The sequence below is a fragment of the Lampris incognitus genome, chromosome 13 (genome assembly GCF_029633865.1).
Source record: "Lampris incognitus isolate fLamInc1 chromosome 13, fLamInc1.hap2, whole genome shotgun sequence".
Classification (NCBI taxonomy): Eukaryota; Metazoa; Chordata; class Actinopteri; order Lampriformes; family Lampridae; genus Lampris; species Lampris incognitus.
Genome location: NC_079223.1, coordinates 23,015,888 through 23,043,505, shown reverse-complemented (window position 1 = coordinate 23,043,505; position 27,618 = coordinate 23,015,888). Strand labels below are relative to the sequence as shown.

Here is a 27,618-nt window from a genome sequence, read left to right as displayed (position 1 = left end):
CAGCAACACTTACCAAGGACAGGCTTGCTGGCAAGCTGGATGTCAGCCAGACTCCCGGGCTGGGTAGTGTGCCATCTTGCCAACTTTCTGGTTGGCTATAGTTTTTATTCCCCATCTCTCATTTTCAAATTCTTAGCACTGTATAGCGATTTTTATCAGCTAAGACACTTGATTCTGTAATTCCCAAAACACTGCAGGATGTTCTGGATGAATGTATTGGTTAAATGATGTAACTGCAATCTTTCCAACACTGACTGTTGGGACAATACTGAATTTTAACCTAGTGTTACATGACCATGGATAGCTTTTCCACTAGAGCTACTATCTGGCTTAGTTTTATTTCTACAGCTGGGTTACAAATATATCATAAGCATTTCAGGACATGGTAGAATTTATTTAGCGCTTAAAATAACAGCTCAATTATTCTCTAAGTAACAAAGTCAACAGCTGATATATTAGCCATTTAAGGATAGATTAGCCATCAGATTCCAAAACAATTGATCAAATTTCTATGTATAATTAAAACATCAAGAAATTGTGGTCTCCCAAGTCGCGGTATGAATGCTTGATTTAGGCATACATGTTAAAAAATGAGCTGCTGACTGCAGCGCTTTTGAGCATAATTCTATTTCTGTACTTGTGGCCTGAATAACTTAGGAGCTATCTGCATTAAGATTAATTAGAAATTGATTTCTATGCTCCGTCAGTTGAAAACGAATCACTGTGGGAATATCTTAAACTGACTGAGGAGCTGCCTAGCTCTGCCCTTAGACTCAGATGTGAAGAGGAGCACAAATGAAAAGGAGAAACAGATCAGTACCGGTAGCCAGAAGGAGGAGAAGGACAAGGACAAGGACATAGGGAGGGAAGGAAGGAGTTGAGGGTGAAGGGATTTTTTTTAAATCAGTGGAAGGTGATAAACTTTGCAAACCTTCCAAACTTGTCCTTGCTGCATAGAAGAAGGGGGAAGCAGTGGAACGGAGAGAAGAAGAGAAGAAATCAAAACAAAGGGCCCGCCTAGACAAATTGCTAGCCCATTGGTCCATACACACAAACACACACACACACACACACACACACACACACACACACACACACACACACACACACACACACTCTTCAAAACATCTACACTCATTAAATGGCATGACATTTCTTTGCACATCCATATGCTTAGTTAGAGACAACTCATCTTGCATTACGTTCCAACACAACATGTGTAAATAACACAGCTTTCTGAGTATGTGCTACCGTTCAAACATCTAGGACACATGCTGTCTTGCAGGTAGCACAAGGTGTGGTGTTTTCTAACAAGGCACCAAGACATGTTGAAAATGGCACATCCATTTTAAGAGTGCGTAAGGACTGAAACAATATGGGTGACACTCCAGCTGTATCTCAACAGTTTTATCCAGAGCTCTGTAGACAAAAGATTGATGCCTGCAGTTTTCAATGGCTGCAATCTTCTGCTCCATGGCTTTTGCACAGTAACTGGTATTTCTGTTCATGCTGAACTTCAGATCTTTGGGCATTTCATCATTTGTGAGGTTATGGAGGGAAATGATGCATATTTATTAAAGTCAACATTCTATCGTCTTACAACATAGTCTCTTTGAGGGAAATTTCACCGCTATTAACCTGCATGTCCAGTAAGTGCTGGTAGTCTATCGAGTCTTTCAAAACTACTGTATAACCGCTTTGGTGAATTTATTTTGACAGAGAAATAGACTTTTTCCCCACCAAGAGAGCTGTTCTACATTGTCTATATATATGAGTATGCATTGTGTGAGAGTTTCTCAAGATGACAAAAACAAACATCTCAGCCTATCAGCCCTGTGGTTCTTTCATCATTCACTGATATCAGTGGATGATGGAAGTAAGACAGTTTGCTATAACATAGACTACTGTAATATGGACAACATTTGCAAGTATTGTGTACAATATAGTGATGTCACTGCAACAATATTATAAATAGTAACAAGGTTGAAAATTGGCAAAATTTTCCTTTGACTACAAACGGGAAAAATCTATATGGCTGTCGTCTAGACCTAGTCTCCCATTTCTCTCAGCTCTGCAAATCTCAGAGACGTAGTGTATTCCAACGGGACTGAAACTGTCCTGGAGTAACACTACTTTTAAGGGATTTTGGGCAAGGTGGCTTTTCATAATACAACGCAAAACAGATTGTTGAAGCCCAGCCTCAGTTTGGTGGTGCAGCATCGGTCATTTTGTTGAGCCTTTTCTAGCTTCTGTTAGATTCGCAGTGTGAGGACTACACACGATGACACTGAGGCGGTTTACACCTGGCATTAACATGCATCTTGGGTGAGCCGATCACAAGTGGACAGCGCTAAGTACGTCAGTTCACACGTGGCATTAGAACGCGTCTCCACATGCGTCTCGGGTGACCGCCTGTGATCGGATCTCACGTCTCCCCTGTACATGCAAATCTACACGTACGTCACGGTGGTAGGGGTGTGGCTTCGCTTCGGGTGCAAGCAGAGAGAGGGGGCGTGGGCATGGGAGAGCAGCACACCGGCCCGTGTGAGTGAATGAATGAAGGATATTGTAGGGAATTCGGGGGGGGGGCAACCACAGGAACTGCCGCAGCCGGGACGCGAACCCGTATGTCCCGCACCGCGGGAGACACTGCTAGCCGCTCGACTAAAGGATCCGACGACCCGTTAGCCAAGAGCCAACGTATCTACTTATCCATGCACGTTACAATATTATTTAATAAAGCCTGTGTTTAATGCCTGTAACTGTCTCCCTGTGGCACGTCACAATCACGTAAATGCGTACAGAAACGTGAGAGAGGAGTCGAAGCAACAGGCATTTAACAAAACGAGACATCCTTGCTCACTCGAGCCTCATTTCAATGCACCATCAATTAGTATGACGTATTTCGCATCCATAAATTATTACTGTCAATTATTCTACCAAATTATGTTGTCGTACAAGATGTGAAGTGCTCTTAATGAAATAAAATAAATTATCCCATATCCTAACTGCACTTTATTTCCATTCCACTTTGTTGTGAAGCACAACAGGTTTTTAAAAAGTGCTGTGTAAATAAATGTTATTCTGACGATGTAGCTCTGTCTGAAAGCCTTCAGACCCCTGACCTGATATATTGCATTTAAAAATAGTCTATTGTGGGTAGAGTTTCACATTATTACAATGGCATGGATGCAGTGAATACAGACAAATAATCTGATGAGGAAATTAACTGAGTTAATTAGGAGCGTATTGTTTGCCTTCTTTGTATTTTGTGCTCAAAACACACAGCAAAAGTTGAAACTCGCTCTTCAAACTTGTTATGTGGGAAAATGTAAATGTCTGAACACTAGTTTGTAATTCTCAACCCAAACCCTGACAGGCTTGACCCAATCAGGTCGGTTCAGGCTCAGATTATTTAATTATTCCAGCGGGTTTGAGAAGGTCGGGCTCTGCGCTGCAGTGGATAAATGAACTTGAACCTGAAGTTGAACTTGAATGTGCAAGGGGGCGGGCGAGGGCTCTTCCACAGTTGTGGGTTTGATGTGTGTCAGCAATTACAGATGATGTTTATTTAATAAATAAATAAATAAACAAATGCTTAACCTAAAAACCCAGAGGAGGCTTTGGTGAAGGCCTAGTCAACTGACGTCCTCTGTCAGTTGACTAAGCGGTCCGGGACACATGTGCATGCCACATGTTAATGCCAGGTGTAAACAGCTTCTTTACATTAGTCAGACATGCAGCTCTACTCCAGTAGACCCTCACTACCAAAACGACTTGTCATTTCCCTACAGGGAAAAATATGGATAAACTCAGGACAGTGTTTTAGAGGCGGGCTCCCAGGATAAATTGGATTTCAAAATGGCATTGAAACTTCATCTCACTTGTAAAAAACAATATTGTGTGTAAAAAAAAATAAATCTAATTGTGGCATCAAAACTGCACACATATATTGGAATATACTGAAAACATGTATGCATTTCATTACAATTTATTTGATTGTGTCAATGCATACAGGTACAAATTCTGCTCGTAATCCCAAACTTCGTCTGATATGGCTGCATGCCAGCATGATGGTTAATTTTTTGAAAATCGGCAGGAGTCCAAATTATTTGATTTAGACACTGAAACCTGAAACACCGAAGAAAAATCTAAGTCTGTCTATTATGTTCTTATTTCAAAATTAAGTTACTATGAATTATTTTTTTCCATTTACATGTGCTGACTGCGACTATAACTGAATTAAGACTGGGATTTAAGGAAATGGTTTCTCGCAGGTACTCTACATGGTCCACAGCCCAGATATACTGTCTGAAGAACCCACCACCTTTTCACTTCCTTTGATGAGTGATCTTTTAAAAGGGTTCCCAATAATGGATTTTTACTTTTCCCTCAAAATTGTAAGCAAATATTTGTTGCCAGATTTGTAATACTTGCCGACACTTCCCCGTGAATTTTGTCTTATTCTGATCCACATTTGTCACCATAATTTTGCTCGCTCTTTCTGACTGAAGATACCCAGTGAACATTCCACCCTGCACTTTGAAAAGATACGACCAAGTGGTTTAGGCTACAGTAACCCTAAAGCCAAACACCCACTTGCACAAAAGCAGAGCAGTGAGTCAAATGACTTGCATCATGTACCATGTACCACGAGCACGAACAGGGAACGCCAGCCGACACAAATCAAATGTGAAAAGCACAGTTTTTAGCACTGCTTTAACACATTTTGCCCAACGAAAGGGCTAATTCTGGAGGAACGCTGATGTCAGATTAGAACACTGTTTTGGGCAGTCGTGGCATGACAGGTAGATGCACATCAACTCAGGGCCACATGCCGCCATTGTGGGATTTTTTCACTGAAATTAACCGCAGTTCTTGTGTGTTTTGGTCTTAATTCAGACTACAATTCTAAGTGAGGCTGGGATTCTTTAGTAATTCGATGACTATGTCAGCAAGCCATTGACATACATTCAAATTAAGAGTGTGAATGTATTCAACATTTTAAATTTGTAGGCCTATCGCACTGTTATTCTTTTCATAAGAACACAGGGGACAGAGAAAGTCAAGGAAGAACAAAGCAGAGTGCAAGAAAAATGATGAAAAGAAAAGTGGGATTTGTTAATAAAGCAGCCATTGAAACTACGGTCATTTTGTTTTGTCAATATATTTAGTCTCTGACAAACTTTTATTCATATCAGCTCAACAAGCCCTTTATAATAATGCTGACTTCACCTTTTCCACAGTATCAAAAAAAGCTTCTGAAAAATGTTTCACACAATGGCCTTGAAAAAAATTAAGAGGGAAGTGATTCAATTCTGTTGTAAATCAATGTATGCACATAGCCTATTATGAGTTGGTTTCTAGTATCAAAAGTATGCAAACCTAACACCAATGTCTACCACTGCATACATATTCAGAAGATTGCTACAAACTACATAGTAGATAAGGTCTTACATACAAAGAAGTTTGAATCAGTTCATCTGAATACGTTTATTGACAGATCAGGTTATCTGGATACGTTTATTGACAGATACATAATAATAATAAATGTATCCGGATGAACTGATTCAACCTTCTTTGATTTTCTTACCTGCCTGGATTATTGATCTACATAAAGACAGGTCTTAGATACAGATTAACATCACTTCGAATTTCAAGAATTGCGCAAACTCCTAAATTTGTATGTCTAGATATGGCCATATGGCATTTTTTCCCCCTGGAGCTACATGCCACCGTGGTTTCTTTTTTCCCTAATTACCGAACTACTCTCCATCTTTTTGTGAGACACTGAAAGCCTGTCATGCAGCACAAGATTAACAAATTACCAATCTATTTACACTACCTGACTTGTTGGCCTGACTTTCACTTTAGACAAAAACCTTATTTTCTTTGATTGTTACCATTTTCATTTTAATCATTTGCTCTTTTGTGCAGCATTGCATTTTGATGTACTAAATAGGCAATATAATTTACATTTTATCAACTGATTGATCTGTAAACCACTGATTTATAAAAATTAGCCAGGATTAGCCATCAATGCAAAAATTCTGGAGAACCATAGGAGCTAAAAATTTACACGATGCCTTCCAAAAAAAATCATTAAAGAAACACAAAAATAGCATTAGAATGAAGTTTTGAGGGGAAAGATGAGAATAGCAAAAAAATGGTTTATATGAGGTGATCAGTAAATGAAGGTTAAGGAATTGTGCATTTTCTGATGCAAAAAGGCACTAGTACATTATAAGTCAATGGAAAAAGATATATTGTTTCGATATTAGGTATTACTATCAGTTTTGTGTATTACTACTACCACTCTTCCAAATGCAAAAACCACATGGTCAAATATGTTAAAAGATTTTTAATAGAATTGTTCTAAAAATAATTTACAAACAAATGTGTGTCCATTTTGCGAGAATCAAGGATGAAAATTTGGGGCGATATTCCGGCACAAAACAGCAATTAGTATCAAATTCAATATCGGCCTATTTGGAGGTTTGCTTTTTTTTATTTGGTGCAAAACCTCCAAATCATTATTATGTCATGCCAGAACGTGATTAGTGATTGTTACTCATAAACGTATTCTCTGCTTTCGAGCTTTGTAAGCGAGCCTAGCTAATGTTAATAGTAGGTTAATTTCAGTGCTATGAGGTCCTATAATGGCAGTGACATCTGATAGGGGCATGTGAAGAGGATGAGGATAAAGACAGAGGAAGGAAGGGAGGAGAGAAGGTTGTTTCAAGACGTGTAATCAGTATAAATCTCCCAGTAACTGTCTGACAGCCATTTGTCTTTTAAAAAAATCGTATGCAGCGCAACTACACTAAAAGTATTTATACATCATACATGACAAACATCTGTAATAAACTATGGCTTGAGTGTTTCGTAGTGTGTGACTTCTACATTGTCCCAATACATTAGTAGGAAGAAAAGTCCCATCTTCCTCTCCCTTGTGAATTCATGACAGCTTAGATACAAACACTTATCTACATCCAGGACACACGGGTTCAGAATCCCTAAAAAGAAAATCTGATGTGAAATTAGCCATTTGCCCACTCTACACCTACATTTTGGCCCGTCGATCGGGGCATTACCTCCTGTAATGGGACAAAAAGTGACGCTTGGTTCGGGCATCCCAGCCACAACAACCACCGAGGGCCAAACGTGACCAATCGGCTAACGTTAACATGCCGGCTAGCTAGCGACAACACTAGCTTTAGCTAAATTCGCTTAGCCTCGTTTCCTTTGATTTTCGTGGGATACGATTATAGGTTTATACCTGCGTGGTAAGACGCTGACAAAAAAAAGTTGGCTAGTGTTGAAACCAATCCAATAAACCTCACTCAATGACATAAAATAGACGGTTAATGGCAGATAGCTGGCGATACAGATAGCGGAGGAAGGGAGACGACGCCCGAGCGTTACATTAGCTAGCATTACTTTGGCTAACCCAACAGCCGCCATTACCAGCAAACCTAGGTTGGAATACGGGATACCGCAGGCCTAGATTGACAACTCGTCTCCAGGTTTTCCAATAGTAACTTGCCCTAGGGGGTTAATTTAGGAGTCAGTTTCTGGCAGCTGCCCCTATTTAGTCTACAACTGTAACGATGCGTGTGGACAAGAATGACTACGTTCGTCTCTCATCTTACTATGAGCTATTTGTTATAATGAGCGTTCTCCCCTTTAAACAGAGGGGTTACCGCAAACTGCAGGCTAACGAATTAGCCTGCAGTTCCGAAAAGGATTGAGTGAGAAGGGAGACTTTCTGATGAGTAAATTGTTAGTACGCGAACATTTCTTTTAACAATACAACGACATATAATAAGGCAAACCCCGAAAACGGCAATGCGTCGTTGTAAATTCGCGGTGTATGGTAAGGCTGTGCGATTAACGTCGCTTTACACGGACTGTGCAAATCTAATGAGGCGTTCAAAAAAGGGGCGTCCTCATAGACGCCGACTAGCTACATTTTGACAGGTTTATTTAGGTAGCTGCAAATAAAACCGGGTTTGTAAGCAGTAGAGTTAGGCTTCCTTGTCGGTCTAATAATGTTTGTGCAGATAAAACTGAAGGGTGCGAACCTTTTTAATATTGTAAACACGGGTCAACATCCCGATGCCTCTGTCGTTGAGGATGGTGAGCTTTTCCGCCAGCTTTTGCTGGCTGGGTTGAATGACTCCCCGCGACATCTTGCTGCTCGATTAAAAAAATCACCGACTCAACGACAAAAAATCTTCGAAATCTCCGCCGCTTTTGGTCCAGAAGAAATGGAAAATCCGTACGCTGTAAGTGATTAGATTTCACCCATGTTCAGATATTATTCGGAGACAACAGCTTCCTGTACTCCACCCCAGCGTCTCCCCAGCCTGTATTTTTTTTTTCTCATTCCAGGGACGAGACGAGCCGTCCTGGTTTTCACAGCAACGCTCTTTTTCTGCGAAGCCCGATGCAACTTCCAGCCCCGTGGTGCGTTCAGGGGACCCTCGTTAACTAGAAACCTCACAAGGGTTTAGCACAGGGTTAACCCCGGCCCGGCCCGGAGCGGTCAGGTCCTGCACATAGAGGTATTTACTGTATTGCTACGACGCTCACGGCAGTAATGATCAACTAGGGAATCGCCTATTTGTTGTGGGAAAAAAAGGACAAAAAATGGCCTGAATTTCGAAGCGGCGCAGTTTGGTTGTCACTTGCAGCTTGGACTCTAAAGTGAAAAACGGAGAGGAAACGACTTTTTGACGGAAACCGGGGGATTCGTTTGAAAGGAGCGCATTTTTTGCATAAATATTTTGAAACCATAATGTAATGTCATATAAAAATCAGTCTCATTTTGGACTTTCTCAATTGAAAAATAAGGCTGATACTTGTCATACGTGCTTATTTTAGCCTTTACCATTTTCTGTGTATACTGTTATTCCATTGGTGTAGTCACGGCTGAATTGAGTGACTCTCTCTCTGTGGTACTTGTATCATAAAAATCAGAATGAACAGTACACCAGCTGTTCTTGAGTTAAAACTAGCCACCCAGTTATCTTTTTTTTCTTCCTATTTTTGCATTTCATTAAGGCTACAACACTGAAAAGTTCCATGCTAATAATTGTCCTTTTTCATACTTTCTATCACTTGTGTATTAAAGACAATAGCTTATCACATATGCTTTTGTAATTGCTCATTTTAATTGTTACTTTCGAGTAGGACTTTCCCAGGAGCATTGTATGGCAGATTGCGTTATACGTCTTCCCGTAGCAGCCAAATGCAGAAGCCCAAGGCAACCAAGAACCAATTACCAGAATCAAACAAAAATGACCTTATTCACGATTGTAGTTGAACATTTCTAGCTCTCCTCATCCTCTATTTTGGCAGACTTGAGGTTTAGAACAGGTGGATCTGAATCTAACTGATGTAGCAATAACATTCTGCACCCGAATATCAACAAAACTAAAGACCTTGTGGTTGACTTTCATGAAAATCAAGGGGAACTACTACTACCGCTGGCCATTAAAACCCACGTGGTAGAAAGAGCGGATCATTTCAAATTCCTTCGGACTACAATGTCATCCTCCCTGAAATGGGAAGACAACTTCACCACCATACAGAAGTAAGCTCACCAAAGACTATTCTTTCTAAGTGTCAAGGGGTTGCAGTGTTACGGACAGTTCTACGGAGCTGTATAGAAAGTGCGCTCACTTTCTCAGTAACTGTATGGTAACAGCTATTCTACAGCCCACGAGAAAAAAAACCCAAAACAAAACTGTTGGACAGAGTCGTGCACACAGCTTCAAAAATAATTGGCTGCGAACTCCCAACCATTTCTGAATCTTGAATCTTAAACATTGTCCGTCATAGATTATAGCTATTTGTCTCTGTATAATCATGGCATTTTTTTTACATTGTCATGCATCTTGCACTTTTTATTTTGACTAACACATGCTACATTTCCAAATCTATTCATTTTCACTTGTGCGTGCGTGTGTGTGTGTGGTTGATTTGGATGGCCATGTCTTTGTGAAGAAAACCTGTTTGGACTGTTCGTATTTTCCAAAATCAAATCAATAACAGCGACACCGTGAGGTCAACCTGGTTCCTTCATACGACTCGTCATACACGTTGGCGCTGTTACCATTTTGCGAGGTCCTCACAAACGCACCATCCCATCTGACGCAGCTTCCGACTCGAGTGGCTACGACAGCTGACAGTTCCCTTCAAGCCATGTACTCAGTTCAAACTGTCTGTGTTTCTCCAAAGATAATACAGTTCTGACTACGTTATGCATACACATATATAAAAAGGTTTAGTGAAATCGTGGGTGGATCCTTCTCTTCCTCGGTCGAGAGTTCAAAACGTTTAGACCAGGTGGGTGATACGCGAAGCAGTAGCGGCGGGTAAACCTATCATCAAAGCTCCCGTTTTTGTTTTTAATTAATGAAAAACTAACGTTTATTTTTCAAAAATAATAAATAAATGGCGATGTAGGCCTAACATTTCCCCGTTTTGCCTCAGGTGAGTTTGGCAAACCTCGGTGCGATGCATTCGCTGGCCAAGGAGATCCAGGCTTTCTCCAGAGACCGCCTCAACACGCAGTGCACGCGCGTCACCACCGTCACCGGCCGGCAGTTCGTGGAGAGGAGGGCCGGAGGACAGGTGACCGAGGAGCAGGTGGAAGGAGATGGGGCAGGATTTGGCTTCGTTGAGGACAAAAGCCTGGACCTCCAAGTTGGCATCGTGAGACCCTCTCTACTGCTCGGTAACGCACAAGTGTTTCTGATTCTACCCAGATTGCCAAAATCAACTATTGGATCTCTCACAGGTCAAACAAGGACCTTCTTTCAACACAGTGCAACGCTGCTGTCAGTGTCCTCGGTATTTCTTAACATAAGAGTCGATCACATTCTTCTAATAATTGGCTGAGTTCTAAACGGCTTCTTAAATATGTAACTGTACTGATAGTATTGATAGAATGCAGGGGGTGGGGTGGGGGGTAGAGCCCAACAAGTCCAACTAAAGTATATTCATTGAAACCAATCAGCAGGGAATAAGAAGAAGAAGGTACAAAGATGGATTAAAATTTGATATGAATTAAATAGCCCTGTGATGGCCTGGCGGCCTGTCCAGGGTGTCTCCCCACCTGCCGCCCAATGACTGCTGGGATAGGCTCCAGCATCCCCGCGACCCTGAGAGCAGTATAAGCGGTTTGAATAATGGATGGATGGATGGAACAGGACAAGTTTATAGTCACTGCATTGGGTTTTTAAGACATTATTTGGTGACCCTCCCACTCAATTACTAGTTTTTGTTTTACTATAAATGATTGTGTAAAGGCCAGCTTGTGGGATCCTGTGCTCGGGAATAAAAAGGTCCACTTTTTGAGAAATAAAAGATCCACCCCTTTCAGTAGGCGGACCACAGCCCTGTTTTTTGTATAGTATATGCTTGTTGTCACAGAACATGGAATTTATTGATTTAGGAAAAGCTAATCTCTGATTTAATACACAGAGACTGTAGGCCTTCATTTTATTATCTGAGTTTAAGATTGACGGCAGCACAGTGGAACTGGTGGGGTTTTAGCCTAAGTGCATTAGTCGATCAACAGCACTGGTGGCTGTTGTGTAGCATGTAAGTAAATTTCCGAGACGACCAAAGGGGAAAATTAAAGCTGAAAGCCACGATTTTTCTCCATTAACAAGTTATTTTATCAATTTGATAACATGATGACAACGTGGTGATTCTGTTGGACAGGTGATCAGCATTATGTTATAGTTTGATGTAGGAGGCAGTGAGAAATAGACCTATTGTAACTGATTTTCTCGGACTACAAACCAAGTGTAGCGGCCATTGTTGCTTATGTGCAGTCAGCTCAGCAGTAAACAGCTTCCATCCATCCACTATCCAAACCACTTATCCTTACTCGGGGTTGCAGGGATGCTGGAGCCTATCCTAGCAGTCACTGGGCGGCAGGTGGGGAGACACCCTGGACAGGCCACCAGTTCATCACAGGGCCAACACACACACACACACACACACACACACACACACACACACACACACACACACACACACACACACACACACACAGTCGTGTTTCATTATCCTTGTGCGGACCCCTCATTGATTACATTCATTTCCTAGCCCTTAACCCTAACCTTACCCACACAAACTACATGCCTAACCTTAACCCTTACCCTAACCTTAACCTTAATCTAACCCTAATTTTAACCGTAAACCTAAAACCAACTCCTAACCCTAAAATAGACCCTGTCAGGTTTTGCTATCCTTGTGCGGACATTTGGTCCGCACAAGGGTAGCTAAACATGTATACACACACACACACACACACACACACACACACACACACACACACACACACACACATACACACATACACACCTGGGGACAATTTAGTATGGCCAGTTCACCTGACCTACATGTCTTTGGACTGTGGGAGGAAACCCACGCAGACACGGGGAGAACATGCAAACTGCACACTTGGGATGACCCCCAAGGTTGGACTACCCCGGGGCCCGAACCTAGGCCCTTCTTGCTGTGAGGTGACCGCACTAACCACTGCGCCACCGTGCCGCCCCAAGTGTTAGCTTTTACAAGCAAATTCTATCCAAAGGACAGAACTGTTAAGTGCTCATGACTTATGAACACATTTTAAATACTGCAGGGAAATAAGTAGGCTACTTTAACTAAGCTGGTGATCAGCTAACAGCATTCCATAAACCGCTCCCATCCTTGTGAAAATTGGATCCTTGGACCAATGCTAATAGAGGAAGTCTAATGCATTACAAACTTCATCAAACTATATCGTGATGCTGTTCTACAGTAATATTGATTATCTGTCTAACAGATGAAGTGTAAAATCAGCTATTGTATCTCTTACCGGTAAAACAAGGAACTATTTTCTACACAGTGCAACCCCGCTATCCTTGGTATTTCTTAACATAAGAGTCAATTACATTCTCAAACTTATTCACCTTTATTATAGTTCTCTCCTATTCCATTAAAGGCCATACCCATGCTGGTGACACTTAAATTTGGAGCATGATAACAGGGATATCTATGCGTTCTGAACCACTTACAATGATCTTATCAAGTATTGCCATGACTCCCGAGTCTACTTTTTGTCTCATAAGGTTGGTATGTATCATATCACATCACCAGTCTTTTGACAGGCTTCTCCAAACTTGTTGTGATCACCTCTGTCAGGGAATGTTTTGTATGACAGTTTTCCTCCTGACAAAACAGATGCTTCCAGATTGGCCCAGTTTCACTTCTCATCCTAACCCATTTTTATGTTGTCATTCAACTGACAAGCAGCCTTTTTCTTCATGATGCTGTTGTAGTTATAGCTATCATATTGCCCCCCGCCGTCCTCCACCCTTGCTTATCTGCAACCCAATTGACTGCCTTCACTGACATTGTGAATACTAGAATTAAGAAACGACATCCTATTATAATACCTATTTCCTTGTCAGAATATGCTATATAAGTCTTGAATTTCATTCTCTAAAACAAAAAGCTTTAACCAGATTATTGATAAATTTAGGCTCTTCTCCACCAATGGCCTGTGCCGTAGTGTGCTGTGATCAACCATTGACTGTGTTGTGCCAGTGGTGCTTATGCCAGACTCAGGAAAAGAGTCTTTGAAGACTGAGACCTAAAGGCCCAAACAAAACTCCTGGTCTACACAGCTGTTGTCCTCCCCACCCTGCTGGAGCAGAGTCATGGACCACCTACAGCAGGCACCTGAGAGCCCTGGAACAATGCCACTAAAGATCCTTAGGAAAGATCCTGAGGATCAGCTGGAAGGACAGATGCACCAACATCAGCGTTCTGGAAGAAGCCAACATGACAAGCATCACCACTACATAATGCAGCACCAACTCCGATGGATAGGCCATGTCATCTGCATGTTCAACACACGTCTCCCCAAACAGATCCTGTACTCCCAGCTGAAGGAAGGTCAGCAAGCTCCCGACGGGCAAAAGAAACATTAAGACCAGTCTGAAGAGATTCCACATCACATTGAGCCACTGGGAACACATTGCACTGGATAGGCTTCCCTGGAAGAAATCCGTGTAGGACGGAGCTGCACGTCATGAAATGGAACTCCACTGTGCCGCAGAGAGAAATTGATAGCACCACAAGGAGAGAGGGAAAAAGGCTCAACCACCCCCACCCACCACCACCACTTTCCCCTGTCCACACCACACCAAAGTATGTGGATTGCAGATCAGCCTCTACAGCCATCTGAAGACCCACAATTAGACAACCCAATGGAGAGGACAGTCATACTTGCTTTAAGTGACTGCTGATGATGATGAGTGTGTGCTGTGATGATTTACGGCGCTCATGGGTTCAGAAAACATTTCCATTATTATTATCATGGTTCTCTGATGGTTCTGGGTACTCAGTTTTAGTACCAGCTCAAAACGTGCAGCCAAATACAAGTTCCCGCTTCCATGAGGTGGAGCTAATGGGACAGGGAACAAAAAGGGGTTGAACTGACTTCAAAACAAGTAATTGAAGTACCCACCGAGTGAGAAGAATTAACATTCATCGGTATTTGGGAGGCAGGAGCTCGACTTGGCAGTTTACATTGAGAAGGTGTATGAAAATTGCTCTATAATTTTTTGGGGGTGGGGGTGGGGGGTTATGCTGCAGCAAATGCTGAAACGTCTGAAAAAAAAAGCAGGACTACATTAAGATTGAAGATCACAACAATCCTAACAAAATAACAAACACGTGGTACAATACAAAAATGCTGTTCAACGCCAGCCAGCAAACTGCATCAGAGTTACAGGCCTTGGTTGAGGATGAGGAAAATAGACCTCCTTCTCCAGCATTTAAATTGTTAAATTATCAGTTAGGACTTTATGTCAACTGCTGCTTTCCCGGATGTTTTTAGTAAATTTGATTCCATGCGATCAGATTGAGAGATTGTTTGATAATTGCTTCCAGCACACTACGTAATTTGTTTCAGGCCAGCAAATGTTTTGAGTTTAATTTTGTATGACATTTATGTTACGGCTTGATTTAGGCTAACCAATTTTCTGCCATTTCGTTACCACTCTGTTATTCAGTCTGAAATTGTCTTCTTGGAAAAAACTGTTATGTGTATTTTTTTCTTTCCTTTTTTTTGGGGGGGGGTGGTGGGGGTGGTGGAGGGGTTCAATTTTCCCTCCCCAATCATTATTAATTGACGTATCCGACTACTCTGACTTCATTTTCAGTTGACATAAACTGCATTAGTAAGTTTGACAAGAATGTCAGCCGAAGTTGATAAAACATGTCGTCTGTGCAGAGACAGTTAGTTGGTTAAAGGGTTTATAACAAATTCAAGAATACTGTTCAGTCTAAGCACCAAAGTAAAACCGTTGCACAAATGGTTTTGGAATTTTGGAGTATTCCTTCCAAATAGACTTGGTGTCTATTCCACAAGGACTTGTGTCACATGTAACCCAACATTTGTAAGGGTTGTAGAAGCTGTAGTTATTTCAAAGACATGGCAAGCAAAAAGACCGGGGTGGCGTGGCAGTTTATTCCGTTGCCTACCAACACGGGGAGCGGTAGTTCGAATCCTCGTGTTACCTCCGGCTTGGTCGAGCATCCCTACAGACACAATTGGCTGTGTCTGCGGGTGGGAAGCCGGATGTGGGTATGTGTCCTGGTTGCTGCTCTAGCGGCTCCTCTGGTCAGTCGAGATGCCTGTTCAGGGGAGAGGGGGAACTGGGGGGGAATAGTGTGATTGCCCCACACGCTACGTCCCCCTGGTGAAACTCCTCACTGTCAGGTGAAAAGAAGAGGCCGGCGACTCCACATGTATGAGAGGAGGCATGTGGTAGTCTGCAGCCCTCCCCAGATCAGCAGAGGGGTTGGAACAGCAACTGGGACGACTCAGAAGAGTGGGGTAATTGGCCAAGTACAATTGGGGAGAAAAACGGGGAAAAAATCCAGAAATAAAAAAAGTGAAAATAGTGCCGGCCAGAGGAGGCGCTAGTGAAGCGACCAGGACATAGACCCACATCTGGCTTCCTATCCGCAGACATGACCAATTGTGTCTGTAGGGACGCCTGACCAAGCTGGAGGTAACATGGGGATTTGAAACAGAGAGCTCCATGTTGGTAGGCAACGGAATAGACCGCTATGCTCCCAGGACACCCAAGGGTGGGATGCATTTGTTAATTTGATTACTTGTGGTGACAAAATGCATAGCCCACTCTTCTTTTCTGTCCTGTCTGTATTCTAATTTGTCTTTTTTTGCATGTTTCAGCCTCTCAGGATGTAGCTCATGACATTGACACTCTGCAGAGATATAAGGTCAGTACATAAAGGTCAATGGAGGTGCCTTGCTGCCAGTGTGCTAAAATTGTACATGAATGGTAAAGAGAATAAAACCAGTATTGTAAACGTGTTTTTCTGGAGAATTAGCCAATCCTGGGGGGGGGGGGGCTTCTCTAACACATGTAATGATAATTTACACAGGGAAAATATTCATTGAAGGCTTAGCACTGCATCTCATAGTGAGGGGCGAAAAAAAAATCTCTTTTTGCTGGTTCCAGGCATGCTCATGATGCTGTCTAAGTAATGATAGGGTTACAAACAGGAGGATTTAGAAGTAGATTCTCTTTCTATCTGTGGGGGTATGTCTAGACAACCAAACTGCTTAACTGACAAGAAATTCTCAGATCCTTCAGTCCAGAGATCACATTAAGGATCTAACAGGAAACCTTGAGTTATTGACATTCTGGCCTTTACAAGCTCCACACATTTTTATTTTTTTACATTTTTTTCTGCTTTTACCAATGAACCAGTCTCAACAAAATATTTATTATCGTGTCCTAAATCTAACCTGTGTAAAATAATGTTCAAATTACATGTCATAAGTAGTCTTGCGCAGAACAAAACACAAGGGAAAACAATACAATATAAATAAAAACTGTCTGTGAATGTTCTCATTCATCCAGGTCATGGTTATCCAAAGGAGTTGAATCAAGTGCAACTGGACTTGGTATATATCAGTGAAGACGTTTCGCCTCTCATCCAAGAGGCTTCCTCAGTTCGTGCCTTTCTGACTAGACCAAGCTAGTCTGACTGGCTGGTGATGAGACTCAGTATTTATCCTCTAGGAGTCGTTGTCAGAGCTATTGATATGTGTGGCTCTTTGTGATCAGATGGTAAAGAGGCGTTGGTAAACATCTGATCACAAAGAGCCACACATATCAATAGCTCTGACAACGACTCCTAGAGGATAAATACTGAGTCTCATCACCAGCCAGTCAGACTAGCTTGGTCTAGTCAGAAAGGCACGAACTGAGGAAGCCTCTTGGATGAGAGGCGAAACGTCTTCACTGATATATACCAAGTCCACTTGCACTTGATTCAACTCCTTTGGATAAATAAAAACTGGACACAAACTAGAAAACAAGGTAGAGAATGATGATAGTCTGCATTTTAAAGACAGAAAAGAAATCACCTTTTTGTTTCCCCCATGCATTTCATTCTGTCAGGTGTCTCATGTGTTGAACGTGGCCTATGGAGTAGCAAATCTGTTCCCAGATCAGTTTGCTTACAAGACACTCAACATCCTGGACGTCCCAGATACTGACATCACTTCCTACCTGGAGGAATGCTGCTCCTTCATAGACCAGGCTCTGAAGCAGGTACACACACACACACACACACACACACACACACACACACACACACACACACACACACACACACACACACAAAACGACAATAGTTGGTGCATAAGCACAGACATAAGGGCAGATCCAAACATCTTTACACTCATCTGCCATGTCAGTGTGTATCATATTACACAGAAATGGGCAACCTTTAGGGTTCCAAAAGTAAGCAGGTTTTCTTTCCAGATGATCTTTACATCTGGTAAATTCACTGATTAGCGCATCTTCAACCAGGAAGTATTGACTAAGGGAATAGTCGGCTGTAGTGATTGGTTGGAAAGAAAACCAGCACACTCTTGGCATTGCTATGCCTGTTGTAACATATGTGCACACATTTACAGCTCTCACATCTACTACTCATCACAAATGCAAAACAGTTGGCAAGGATGCCTGTCTGCACTGTAAACTGTGAGGTTAGTTTTAGTCAGGAACTCTGAATAGGATGGAGTCTGTTTTCAGTCAAGGGGCCTTCTTTTATGTACTGTGAAAATAAATTCATTCATTCATTCATTCATCTTCAGCCACTTCTCCGGGGTCGGCTTGCGGTGGCAGCAAGGTAAGTAGGGCACTCCAGACGTCCCTCTCCCCAGCAACGCCCTCCAGCTCCTCCTGGGGGACCCCAAGGCGTTCCCAGGTCAGATTGGACATGTAGTCCCTCCAGCGAGTTCTGGGTCTACTCTGGGGTCTCCACCCAGTTGGCTGTGCCCGGTAAACCACCAAAGCAAGGTGCCCAGGGGGCAACCTAATCAGAGGCCCGAACCACCTCAACTGGCTCCTTTTGATGTGAAGGAGCAGTGGCTCTACTCCGAGCTCCCTCCGGCTGTCCAAGCTCCTCACCCTATCTCTAAGGCTGAGCCCAGACACTCTACGGAGGAAACTAATTTCCGCTACTTGTATCCATGATCTCACCCTTTTGGTCACTACCCAAAGCTCATGACCATAGGTGAGGGTTGAAACGAAGATTGACTGGTAAATTGAGAGCTTTGCCTTCTGGCTCAGCTCCCTCTTCACAATAACGGTCCGGTACAACATCCGCATTACTGCTGATGCTGCACCAATCTGCCAGTCAATCTCCTGCTCCATCCTACCCTCAATCATGAACAAGAGCCCGAGATACTTGAACTCCTTCACTTGAGGCAACAACTTATCCCCAGCCTGGAGGGAGCAATCCACAATTTGCCGGTAGAGAACCATGGTCTCAGACTTGGAGGTGCTGACTCTCATCCCGGCCATTTCACACTCAGCTGCAAACTGCCCCATTGTGCGCTGGAGGTCGCGTTCTGATGAAGCCAACAAAACCACATCATCTGCAAAGAGCAGAGATGCAATTCTGAGGTTTCCAAAATGGACACACTCACCTTGGCTGTACCTTGAGATCCTGTTCATGGATATCACAAACAGAACTGGAGACAAGGGACAACCTTGGCGAAGTCCGACACCCACCGAAAACGTGTTTGACTTTGTGCGGAGAATGCAGACACAGCTCTCACTTTGGTTATACAATGACCAGATGGCTTGTAGTAACTGCCCCAGTACCCCATACTCCCGCAGTACCCCCCACAGAGTACCCCGGGGTACATGGTCGTAAGTCTTCTCCAAGTCCACAAAAAACATGTAGACTGGCTGGACCCCATATCCCCCTCAACACTTGTGTAAGGGTAAAATGTTGGTCCATTGTTCAACGGCCAGGATGGAATCCGCATTGTCCCTACTGGATCCGAGGTTCGACAATCGGTTGGAGCCTCCTTTCCAGCTCCCTAGAGTAGACTTTCCCAGGGAGGCTGAGCAATGTGATGCCCCAATTATTGGAGCACACCCTCCAGTCCCTCTTTTTAAATATGGGAACCACCACCCCAGTCTGCCACTCCACAGGTACTGTCCCCGACCTCCTCACAACACTGAAGAAGCATGTCAGCCAAGACAGCCAAACAATGTCCAGAGCCTTCAGCATCTCGGGGTGAATCTCATCCACACCCGGTGCCTTGCGATCGAGGAGCTTCTTAGCTTCCTCAGAGACCTCTGCCAGGGATATGGGTGGGGCTTCCCCTGATTCTTCAGACTCTACCTCCTCCACTGGGGACGTGTTAGCCAGGTTCAGGAGCTCCTCAAAGTGTTCTTTCCATCACTTGACAACAGTTCCCCTCCCCAGCTGAAGACACAGCCTGAGTCAAGCCCTGCGTCCCTTTCCCAAGTCGCCAGATTGTTTGCCAGAACTTCCTTGAGGCCAACCGAAAGTCCTCCTCCATAGCCTCGTCAAACTCCTCCCACACCCGAGTTTTTGCTTCCGCGACCACTGAAGCCGCAGCCCTTCTGGCCTCCCGGTACCTGTCTGCTACTTCAGGAGACCCCTGGGCCAACCAAGCCTGAAAGGCCTCCTTCTTCAGCCTATGGCTTCCCTTACCACCAGTGTCCACCAGCGGGTTCTTAGGTTGCCACCTCGACAGGCTTCTGTAACACATGTAATGATAATTTACACAGGGAAAATATTCATTGAAGGCTTAGCACTGCATCTCATAGTGAGGGGCGAATAAAAAATCTCTGTTTGCTGGTTCCGGGCATGCTCATGATGCTGTCCAAGCAATGATAGGGTTACAAACGGGAGGATTTAGAAGTAGATTCTCTTTCTATCTGTGGGGGTATGTCTAGACAACCAAACAGCTTAACTGACAAGAAATTCTCAGATCCTTCAGTCCAGAGATCACATTAAGGATCTAACAGGAAACCTTGAGTTATTGACATTCTGGCCTTTACAAGCTCCACACATTTTGATTTTTTTACATTTTTTTCTGCTTTTACCAATGAACCAGTCTCAAAAAAATATTTATTATCGTGTCCTAAATCTAACCTGTGTAAAATAATGTTCAAATTACATGTCATAAGTAGTCTTGCACGGAACAAAACACAAGAGAAAACAATACAATATAAATAAAAACTGTCTGTGAATGTTCTCATTCATCCAGGTCATGGTTATCCAAAGGAGTTGAATCAAGTGCAACTGGACTTGGTATATATCAGTGAAGACGTTTCGCCTCTCATCCAAGAGGCTTCCTCAGTTCGTGCCTTTCTGACTAGACCAAGCTAGTCTGACTGGCTGGTGATGAGACTCAGTATTTATCCTCTAGGAGTCGTTGTCAGAGCTATTGATATGTGTGGCTCTTTGTGATCAGATGTTTACCAATGCCTGTTTACCATCTGATCACAAAGAGCCACACATATCAATTGCTCTGACAACGACTCCTAGAGGATAAATACTGAGTCTCATCACCAGCCAGTCAGACTAGCTTGGTCTAGTCAGAAAGGCACGAACTGAGGAAGCCTCTTGGATGAGAGGCGAACGTCTTCACTGATATATACCAAGTCCACTTGCACTTGATTCAACTCCTTTGGATAAATAAAAACTGGACACAAACTAGAAAACAAGGTAGAGAATGATAGTCTGCATTTTAAAGACAGAAAAGAAATCACCTTTTTGTTTCCCCCGTGCATTTCGTTCTGTCAGGTGTCTCATGTGTTGAACGTGGCCTATGGATTGGCAAATCTGTCCCCAGATCAGTTTGTTTACAAGACACTCAACATCCTGGACCTCCCAGGACGGAATCCGCATTGTCCCTACTGGATCCGAGGTTCGACAATCGGTTGGAGCCTCCTTTCCAGCTCCCTAGAGTAGACTTTCCCAGGGAGGCTGAGCAATGTGATGCCCCAATTATTGGAGCACACCCTCCAGTCCCTCTTTTTAAATATGGGAACCACCACCCCAGTCTGCCACTCCACAGGTACTGTCCCCGACCTCCACACAACACTGAAGAAGCATGTCAGCCAAGACAGCCAAACAATGTCCAGAGCCTTCAGCATCTCGGGGTGAATCTCATCCACACCTGGTGCCTTGCGATCGAGGAGCTTCTTAACTTCCTCAGAGACCTCTGCCAGGGATATGGGTGGGGCTTCCCCTGATTCTTCAGACTCTACCTCTTCCACTGGGGACGTGTTAGCCAGGTTCAGGAGCTCCTCAAAGTGTTCTTTCCACCACTTGACAACAGTTCCCCCCCCAGCTGACCACAGCCTGAGTCAAGCCCTGCGTCCCTTTCCCAAGTCGCCAGATTGTTTGCCAGAACTTCCTTGAGGCCAACCGAAAGTCCTCCTCCATAGCCTCGTCAAACTCCTCCCACACCCGAGTTTTTGCTTCCGCGACCACTGAAGCCGCAGCCCTTCTGGCCTCCCGGTACCTGTCTGCTACTTCAGGAGACCCCTGGGCCAACCAAGCCTGAAAGGCCTCCTTCTTCAGCCTAATGGCTTCCCTTACCACCAGTGTCCACCAGCGGGTTCTTAGGTTGCCACCTCGACAGGCACCAATGACCTTATGACCCCAGTTCCTGCCTGCTGCATCTGCATTAGAGGCTTTGAACATGGCCCATTCAGACTCCATGTCCCCAGCCTCCCTCGAGATACGCAAGAACTTCTTTCAGAGGTGGGAGTTGAAGACCTTATGGACAGGGGCCTCCACCAGACATTCCCAGTTCACCCTCACTACACGTTTGGGTTTGCCAGGTCTGTCTGGCAGCCTTTCCTGCCATCTGATCCAACTCACCACCAGGTGGTGATCAGTTGACAGCTCTGCTCCTCTCTTCACCTGAGTGTCCTAAACATATGGCCGCAGATCTGATGACACGACCACAAAGTCCAACATCGATCTTCGACCTAAGGTGTTCTTGTACCAAGTACACTTATGAGCTACCTTATGTTTGAACATGGTGTTTGTTATGGCCAAACCATGACTTACATAGAAGTCCAATAACAAGGCACCGCTTGGGTTCAGATTGGGGAGGCCGTTCCTCCCAATCACGCCCCTCCGGGTTTCTCCATTTTTGCCCACGTGAGCATTGAAGTCCCCTAGCAGAACTGTAGAGTCCCGAGGTACAGCCCTATCCAGGACACCACCTAGAGACTCCAAGCAGGCCGGATACTCCAAACTGCTATTCAGTGCATAAGCACACACAGCAGTCAGAGCCTCCCCCCCCCCAGTGACTCGTAGTCGTATAGAGGCGACCCTCTCATTCCCGGGGAGAACTCCAACACGGCGGTGCTCAATCAGTGACTTATGAGTATCCTCACACCCGCCCGGCGCCTGTCACCTTGGCCAACTCTGGAAAAGTAATGAGTCCAGCCCCTCTCCAGGAATTTGGTACCAGAGCCCATGCTATGTGTGGAGGTGAGCCCAACTATATCTAGTTGGTACCGATCCACTTCCTGCACCAGCTCAGGCTCCTTCCCTGCCAGAGAGGTGACATTCCATGTCCCAAGCACCAATCTGCGATGCCAGGAGGTGGCAAACCCTGGTCCCCTCTTTTGCCTGCCACCCGGCCTGCATTGCACCCTACCCCAATCCCCATGTGTAGTGGGTCTACAGGGTGGAGGCTCCATGTTGTTGTTTTTTTGGGCTGGGCCCGATTAGGCCCCATGGGCCAAGGTCCAGACACCAGACACTCGCCGGTGAGCTCCCTTTCCAGGTCTGGCTCCAGGAGGGGGCCCCGGTTTCCCTTTTCCGGGCGAGGTGCTGTAACTCTGCTGGTGTAATTTCATTGGGTTTCTTGGGAATTGCTCTTAGTCTGGCCCCTCCTCTGGGACTAATTTGCCTTACCCTCAAAGAATCACCAACTTAATGTGGTGGAGGGGTTTGTGTGTCCCGGTGATCCTAGGAGCTGTGTTGTTGGGGGCAATAGCCCCTGGTAGGATGAAAACAGATATTAATAATAAATATAAATAATGAGTTTTCTTGCTGTGAAAATACTCAATAGCAATACTAAATAAAGTACAGTCCCCGAAGCATTGTACACATTGTGTGTATAGCCAGTGCAAATTCTGATTTCAAGTACAGCCCCTTAAGAAGCACTGATTGAAATCTGAAATCAACTATAGTGCACTGTAATATTTCTGTTATTTTTTGACATTGTTTCCTTTTATTTGAGGTAGCTAATTCCAGTGCTTTTGCTGCACTCAATAATTTATACGATACACATAAAAGTTCTCCATTAAAAGCTTTTGACAAATAATGTGAGTGCAGTTAGCCACAAAAATCGGCCAGTACAAACAGTAAATAGTTATAGCTTGAGTCTTAACAGTTTTTCTGGGAAACTGAAATCCAGCTGGACATTTCAGGCAGTTAAAAAAAGGTTAATAGGCGTGGTGTGGCGGTCTTTTCCGTTGCCTACCAACACGGGGATCACCGGTTCGAATCCCCATGTTACGTCTGGCTTGCTGGGAAGCCAGATGTGGGTATGTGTCGTGGTCACTGCACTAGCACCTCCTCTGTTCGGTTGGGGCACCTGTTTGGAGGGGAGGGGGAACTGGGGGGAATAGTGTGATCCTCCCTGGCGAAACTCCTCACTGTCAGGAGAAAAGAAGCAGCTGGTGACTCCATATGTATCGGAGGAGGCATGTGGTAGCCTGCAGCCCTCCCTGGATCGGCAGAGGGGGTGGAGCAGCGACCGGGATGACTGAGAAGAGTGGAGTAATTGGCCAAGTACAACTGGGGAGAAAAAGGGGGGGGATCATAAAGCATATTTTTTAGTACAGTTCAGAAACATGTATACTTTTGTCTCACATCTTGTATTGTCTGTCTTTCTCTTGTGCCTCAGAGTGGTGTGGTCCTAGTCCACTGTAATGCTGGCGTGTCACGGTCATCCTCCATCGTGATGGGCTACCTGATGTTGAGAGATGGCCTGTCATTTGATGATGCGTACAGGCATGTAAAGCAGGCAAGGCCCTCAGTCTGCCCCAACCCCGGCTTTTACCAGCAACTGCAGAACTACAAACCTTAAAATACAACCTCCAATTCTGCTTCCAGTGCCTATGAAGGAACTACAATCTTTCCATAACTACACAACCCAAACACAGAGATGCTACCCAGACCTTAAAGGACAACGCTGGTGTTTTTCCATGTTGTTGCCCATTTATTACAAATCACATATAATTTACATTACTCCCGACCATTTTCCAAAGCATACTTAAGTGTTTTAGAATTCTTGAATGCCTTTATTTTTTGTTGGAGGATAATTGTTATTGTTGGAGGATAATTGTGACAGGCATGGGTGCAAGTCCATGAATACTGGGATGGCATCCAGCACTTTACCTGTGCCACCATCCATAGGGTTAGTGGTTGTGTCATGAAGGGCATCCAATGTAAAATTTTGCCAAATCAGTACACAGATTGACAAGACCATACTGGATCGGTCAAGGCCCGGGTTAACAATGACCACCATGTTGTGCCCTCACAGGGTACCGATGGAAACTATAAAATCCGCTGTGGTGACCCCTGAGAAACAGGGGACAAGCTGAAAAGAAGAGGTTGGAGGATAATGCAGTTGAAAGCGTGGATTGATTTGAGAAGTTTTCTGGGACTTTCAACTGCATCATCCTGCAATGATGATGTAACTTTGACAAAAAAAAACAATTGTGACTAAATGTTCACTGTGATTGATGGATTACCTATCTCATGCAAGTTTCAAATCCATGCAAGTTCATTTTCAATCTGTACTACAAGGAATGGACACCAATTGCTGCGTGGAAGGTAGGGAAAACACATTTACGAAATCTAAAACAGTATGGTTCTGCTTTTGAAAATGGTCTGGAATAATGTAAAGTATACATGATTTGTAGTAAATGGGCTAAAAAAGCATGTAAAAACACTGGTTGGGTCTTTTCAGTCCCACAAAATTTACACTTAAGGAGTTTTTTGGAAAATGTTGTGCTTTTCCCATTCATGTCAAACTTATATAATGACTGCCATGAGGAAGAGGGCAAGGCACACACAACAATGCTGTCTAATTATGTCTTTTGGGTGTTTGTATGCGTCAATGTATATATTGTGTGTGTGTGTCCATGCGTCCACACCCATGCTACCTGTATGCCCGTATTTACACGAAAGGTCAAGGGAGAACATACTAGAGCTATTTTTAGAAAAAAATGCTTTTCATCATTTATTTTCTAAAATTTTGCCTCAGTCGGTGTCTCGGACCAATTACATAATGATATACATGTCTTTTATAATTTTGTATTATTTCTGAATGTGCTATACTGTATGAGCAACCCACAAGTCAAACTTTTGGTATGTGACAACTTGTTTCCCGAAGAAATTGGATAAAGTAACCTATTAAGACAGTACGGTTCAGCTTAATTTGGGAAATATGGGTTCTGATCAACATTCACAAATTACAATGCATCATTTTCAGTCCTGTGTAAAATAACTGACTGTGCTTTTAAATATACCATTTCCTTGTAAGCCTCATTTATATTCCACTGTGTATCCCATACCCACCACTGCCTGCTCAACTACTGTATGATGTAATGTTGCCTTGCTTGTTGGGAAACACGCGTCCCTCATAGGGCAAAACTTTCTCCAAATTGTAAGGTGACTTAAAATAGATTTGGCATGGAGAATGTTTCCTAAAGTCGTCCTCATCTTAATGCAGCTTCTGTAAAAGTTCCATTAATGAGAATCTCAAAACGCCTCGAATTAATGACCCCCGTATCAGGGCTATGGTTACTTATGTGGCCTGTTTTCAAACTGCTTTTATTCGTCAAAAGCCGTATTAATGTCAGAACAAGTTGTGGTTGCATTATTTATTCATGGGGTAGCACTAAGGCGATCGATAAAATATCGCATTACTTTTCACATTACTAGTCTCTGACACATCCACAAGATTCTCTCTATGGGCCTGGATATATTTTATTTGATTTATTCGTAAGAAAATGTAACAAAATCATAAAACTGAAATATAAATATATATGTGAGTTTGTGCATGCATGCATGTGTGTGTGTGTGTGTGTGTGTGTGTGTGTATATATATATATATATATATATAAATGGGGTAGCACTAAGTATTATTATTATATGGGGTAGCACTAAGGCGATCGATAAAATATCGCATTACTTTTCACATTACTATTCTTTGACACATCCAGAAGATTCTCTCTATGGGCCTGAATATATTTTATTTGATTTATTTGTAAGAAAATGTAATAAAATCGTAAAACTGAAATATAGATATACATATAAATATATATGTGTGTGTGTGCGCGCGCGCGCGCGAGGTTGTGGGTGTGCGTGCGTGCGTGCGTGTGTGCGTGCGTGCGTGTGTGTATACATATAGAAATTAAAACTTCAGGAGGAATTGTTCCGTCTCTTGTTGCCTGTTTTCTCTTGGTGTCATCCCAGCTTGCCAGTAGGTGGCGCTTTTGGTTAGAGAGAAGAAAGGAGAGGGGCGACAGCCGGAGTGAGGGAGAGAGACAGAAAGAGACGGAGACGGGGAGATGCAATAGAGTGGGTGAGAGACAAAGAGACAGGGAGAGATGAGAAAGAGAGAGACAGAGAAAACTACTTTGTCAGAGAAAGAGGAGGCAGAGATGGGGAGAGGGACAAGAGAGAGAGGGAGAGAGAGAGAGAGAGAGGCAGAGCAAGCAAGAGAGATGGAGAGGGAGGGAAAAAGGAGAGAGCAAGCGTCAGCACTCCATGCGTTAAAAGGGCAGATGGTAACCGCGGGTAACTGAGGAGCAAACCACTCTCCTGGCCACAGAGCAAGAGATCAGCAGAGAGGGAGCGAGAGGAGGCAAGAGAGAGAGAGAGAGAGAGAGGGAAGCGGAGCACACACAGCGCAGAGGAGGACAGGAAAGAATCCTGAAAGCAAAGCTGCACGCCTGCTGTAGGAGAGAGAAAGGGGCTGAAGAAGACAGATCTCTATTAACAAAGATAGACAGAGAGATAGAGAGAGAAACAAGGGGATGCAGCGGGATGAGGGACCTGAGATGGGGATAACTGATATAACACAGCTGTAAAGGAGGGGAAACTGTCTGTCTCCACTCTAAAGACGGGGAGACAAAGGGAAAGACGGATATAAGGAGAACTGACTGAGGGGGAGGGGGCAGCAGGTTG

The 27,618-nt window shown here is 43.8% G+C and overlaps 2 protein-coding genes across 3 annotated transcripts in view; one reads left to right on the top strand and one right to left on the bottom strand.

The window, feature by feature from the left end:
* The window catches only part of nckap1 (NCK-associated protein 1), a 49,083-nt gene extending 40,695 nt beyond the window's left edge, over positions 1-8,388 (bottom strand). For both annotated transcript variants that reach the window (XM_056291561.1, XM_056291562.1), the window contains exon 1: positions 8,085-8,388. In XM_056291561.1, coding sequence (XP_056147536.1) covers positions 8,085-8,192 — 108 coding nt within the window. In that variant the 5' untranslated portion in view covers positions 8,193-8,388. The remainder of the gene's footprint in view (positions 1-8,084) is intronic.
* Positions 8,389-10,189: 1,801 nt separating this feature from the next.
* On the top strand, positions 10,190-26,852 carry LOC130122980 (dual specificity protein phosphatase 19-like). Its single transcript, XM_056292079.1, has 5 exons — positions 10,190-10,353; positions 10,501-10,744; positions 16,277-16,323; positions 17,514-17,666; positions 24,326-26,852. The coding sequence occupies exons 2-5, from the start codon at positions 10,525-10,527 to the stop codon at positions 24,506-24,508; spliced, it is 603 nt and encodes a 200-aa protein (XP_056148054.1). The 5' UTR covers positions 10,190-10,353; positions 10,501-10,524; the 3' UTR covers positions 24,509-26,852.
* Positions 26,853-27,618: the final 766 nt, after the last annotated feature.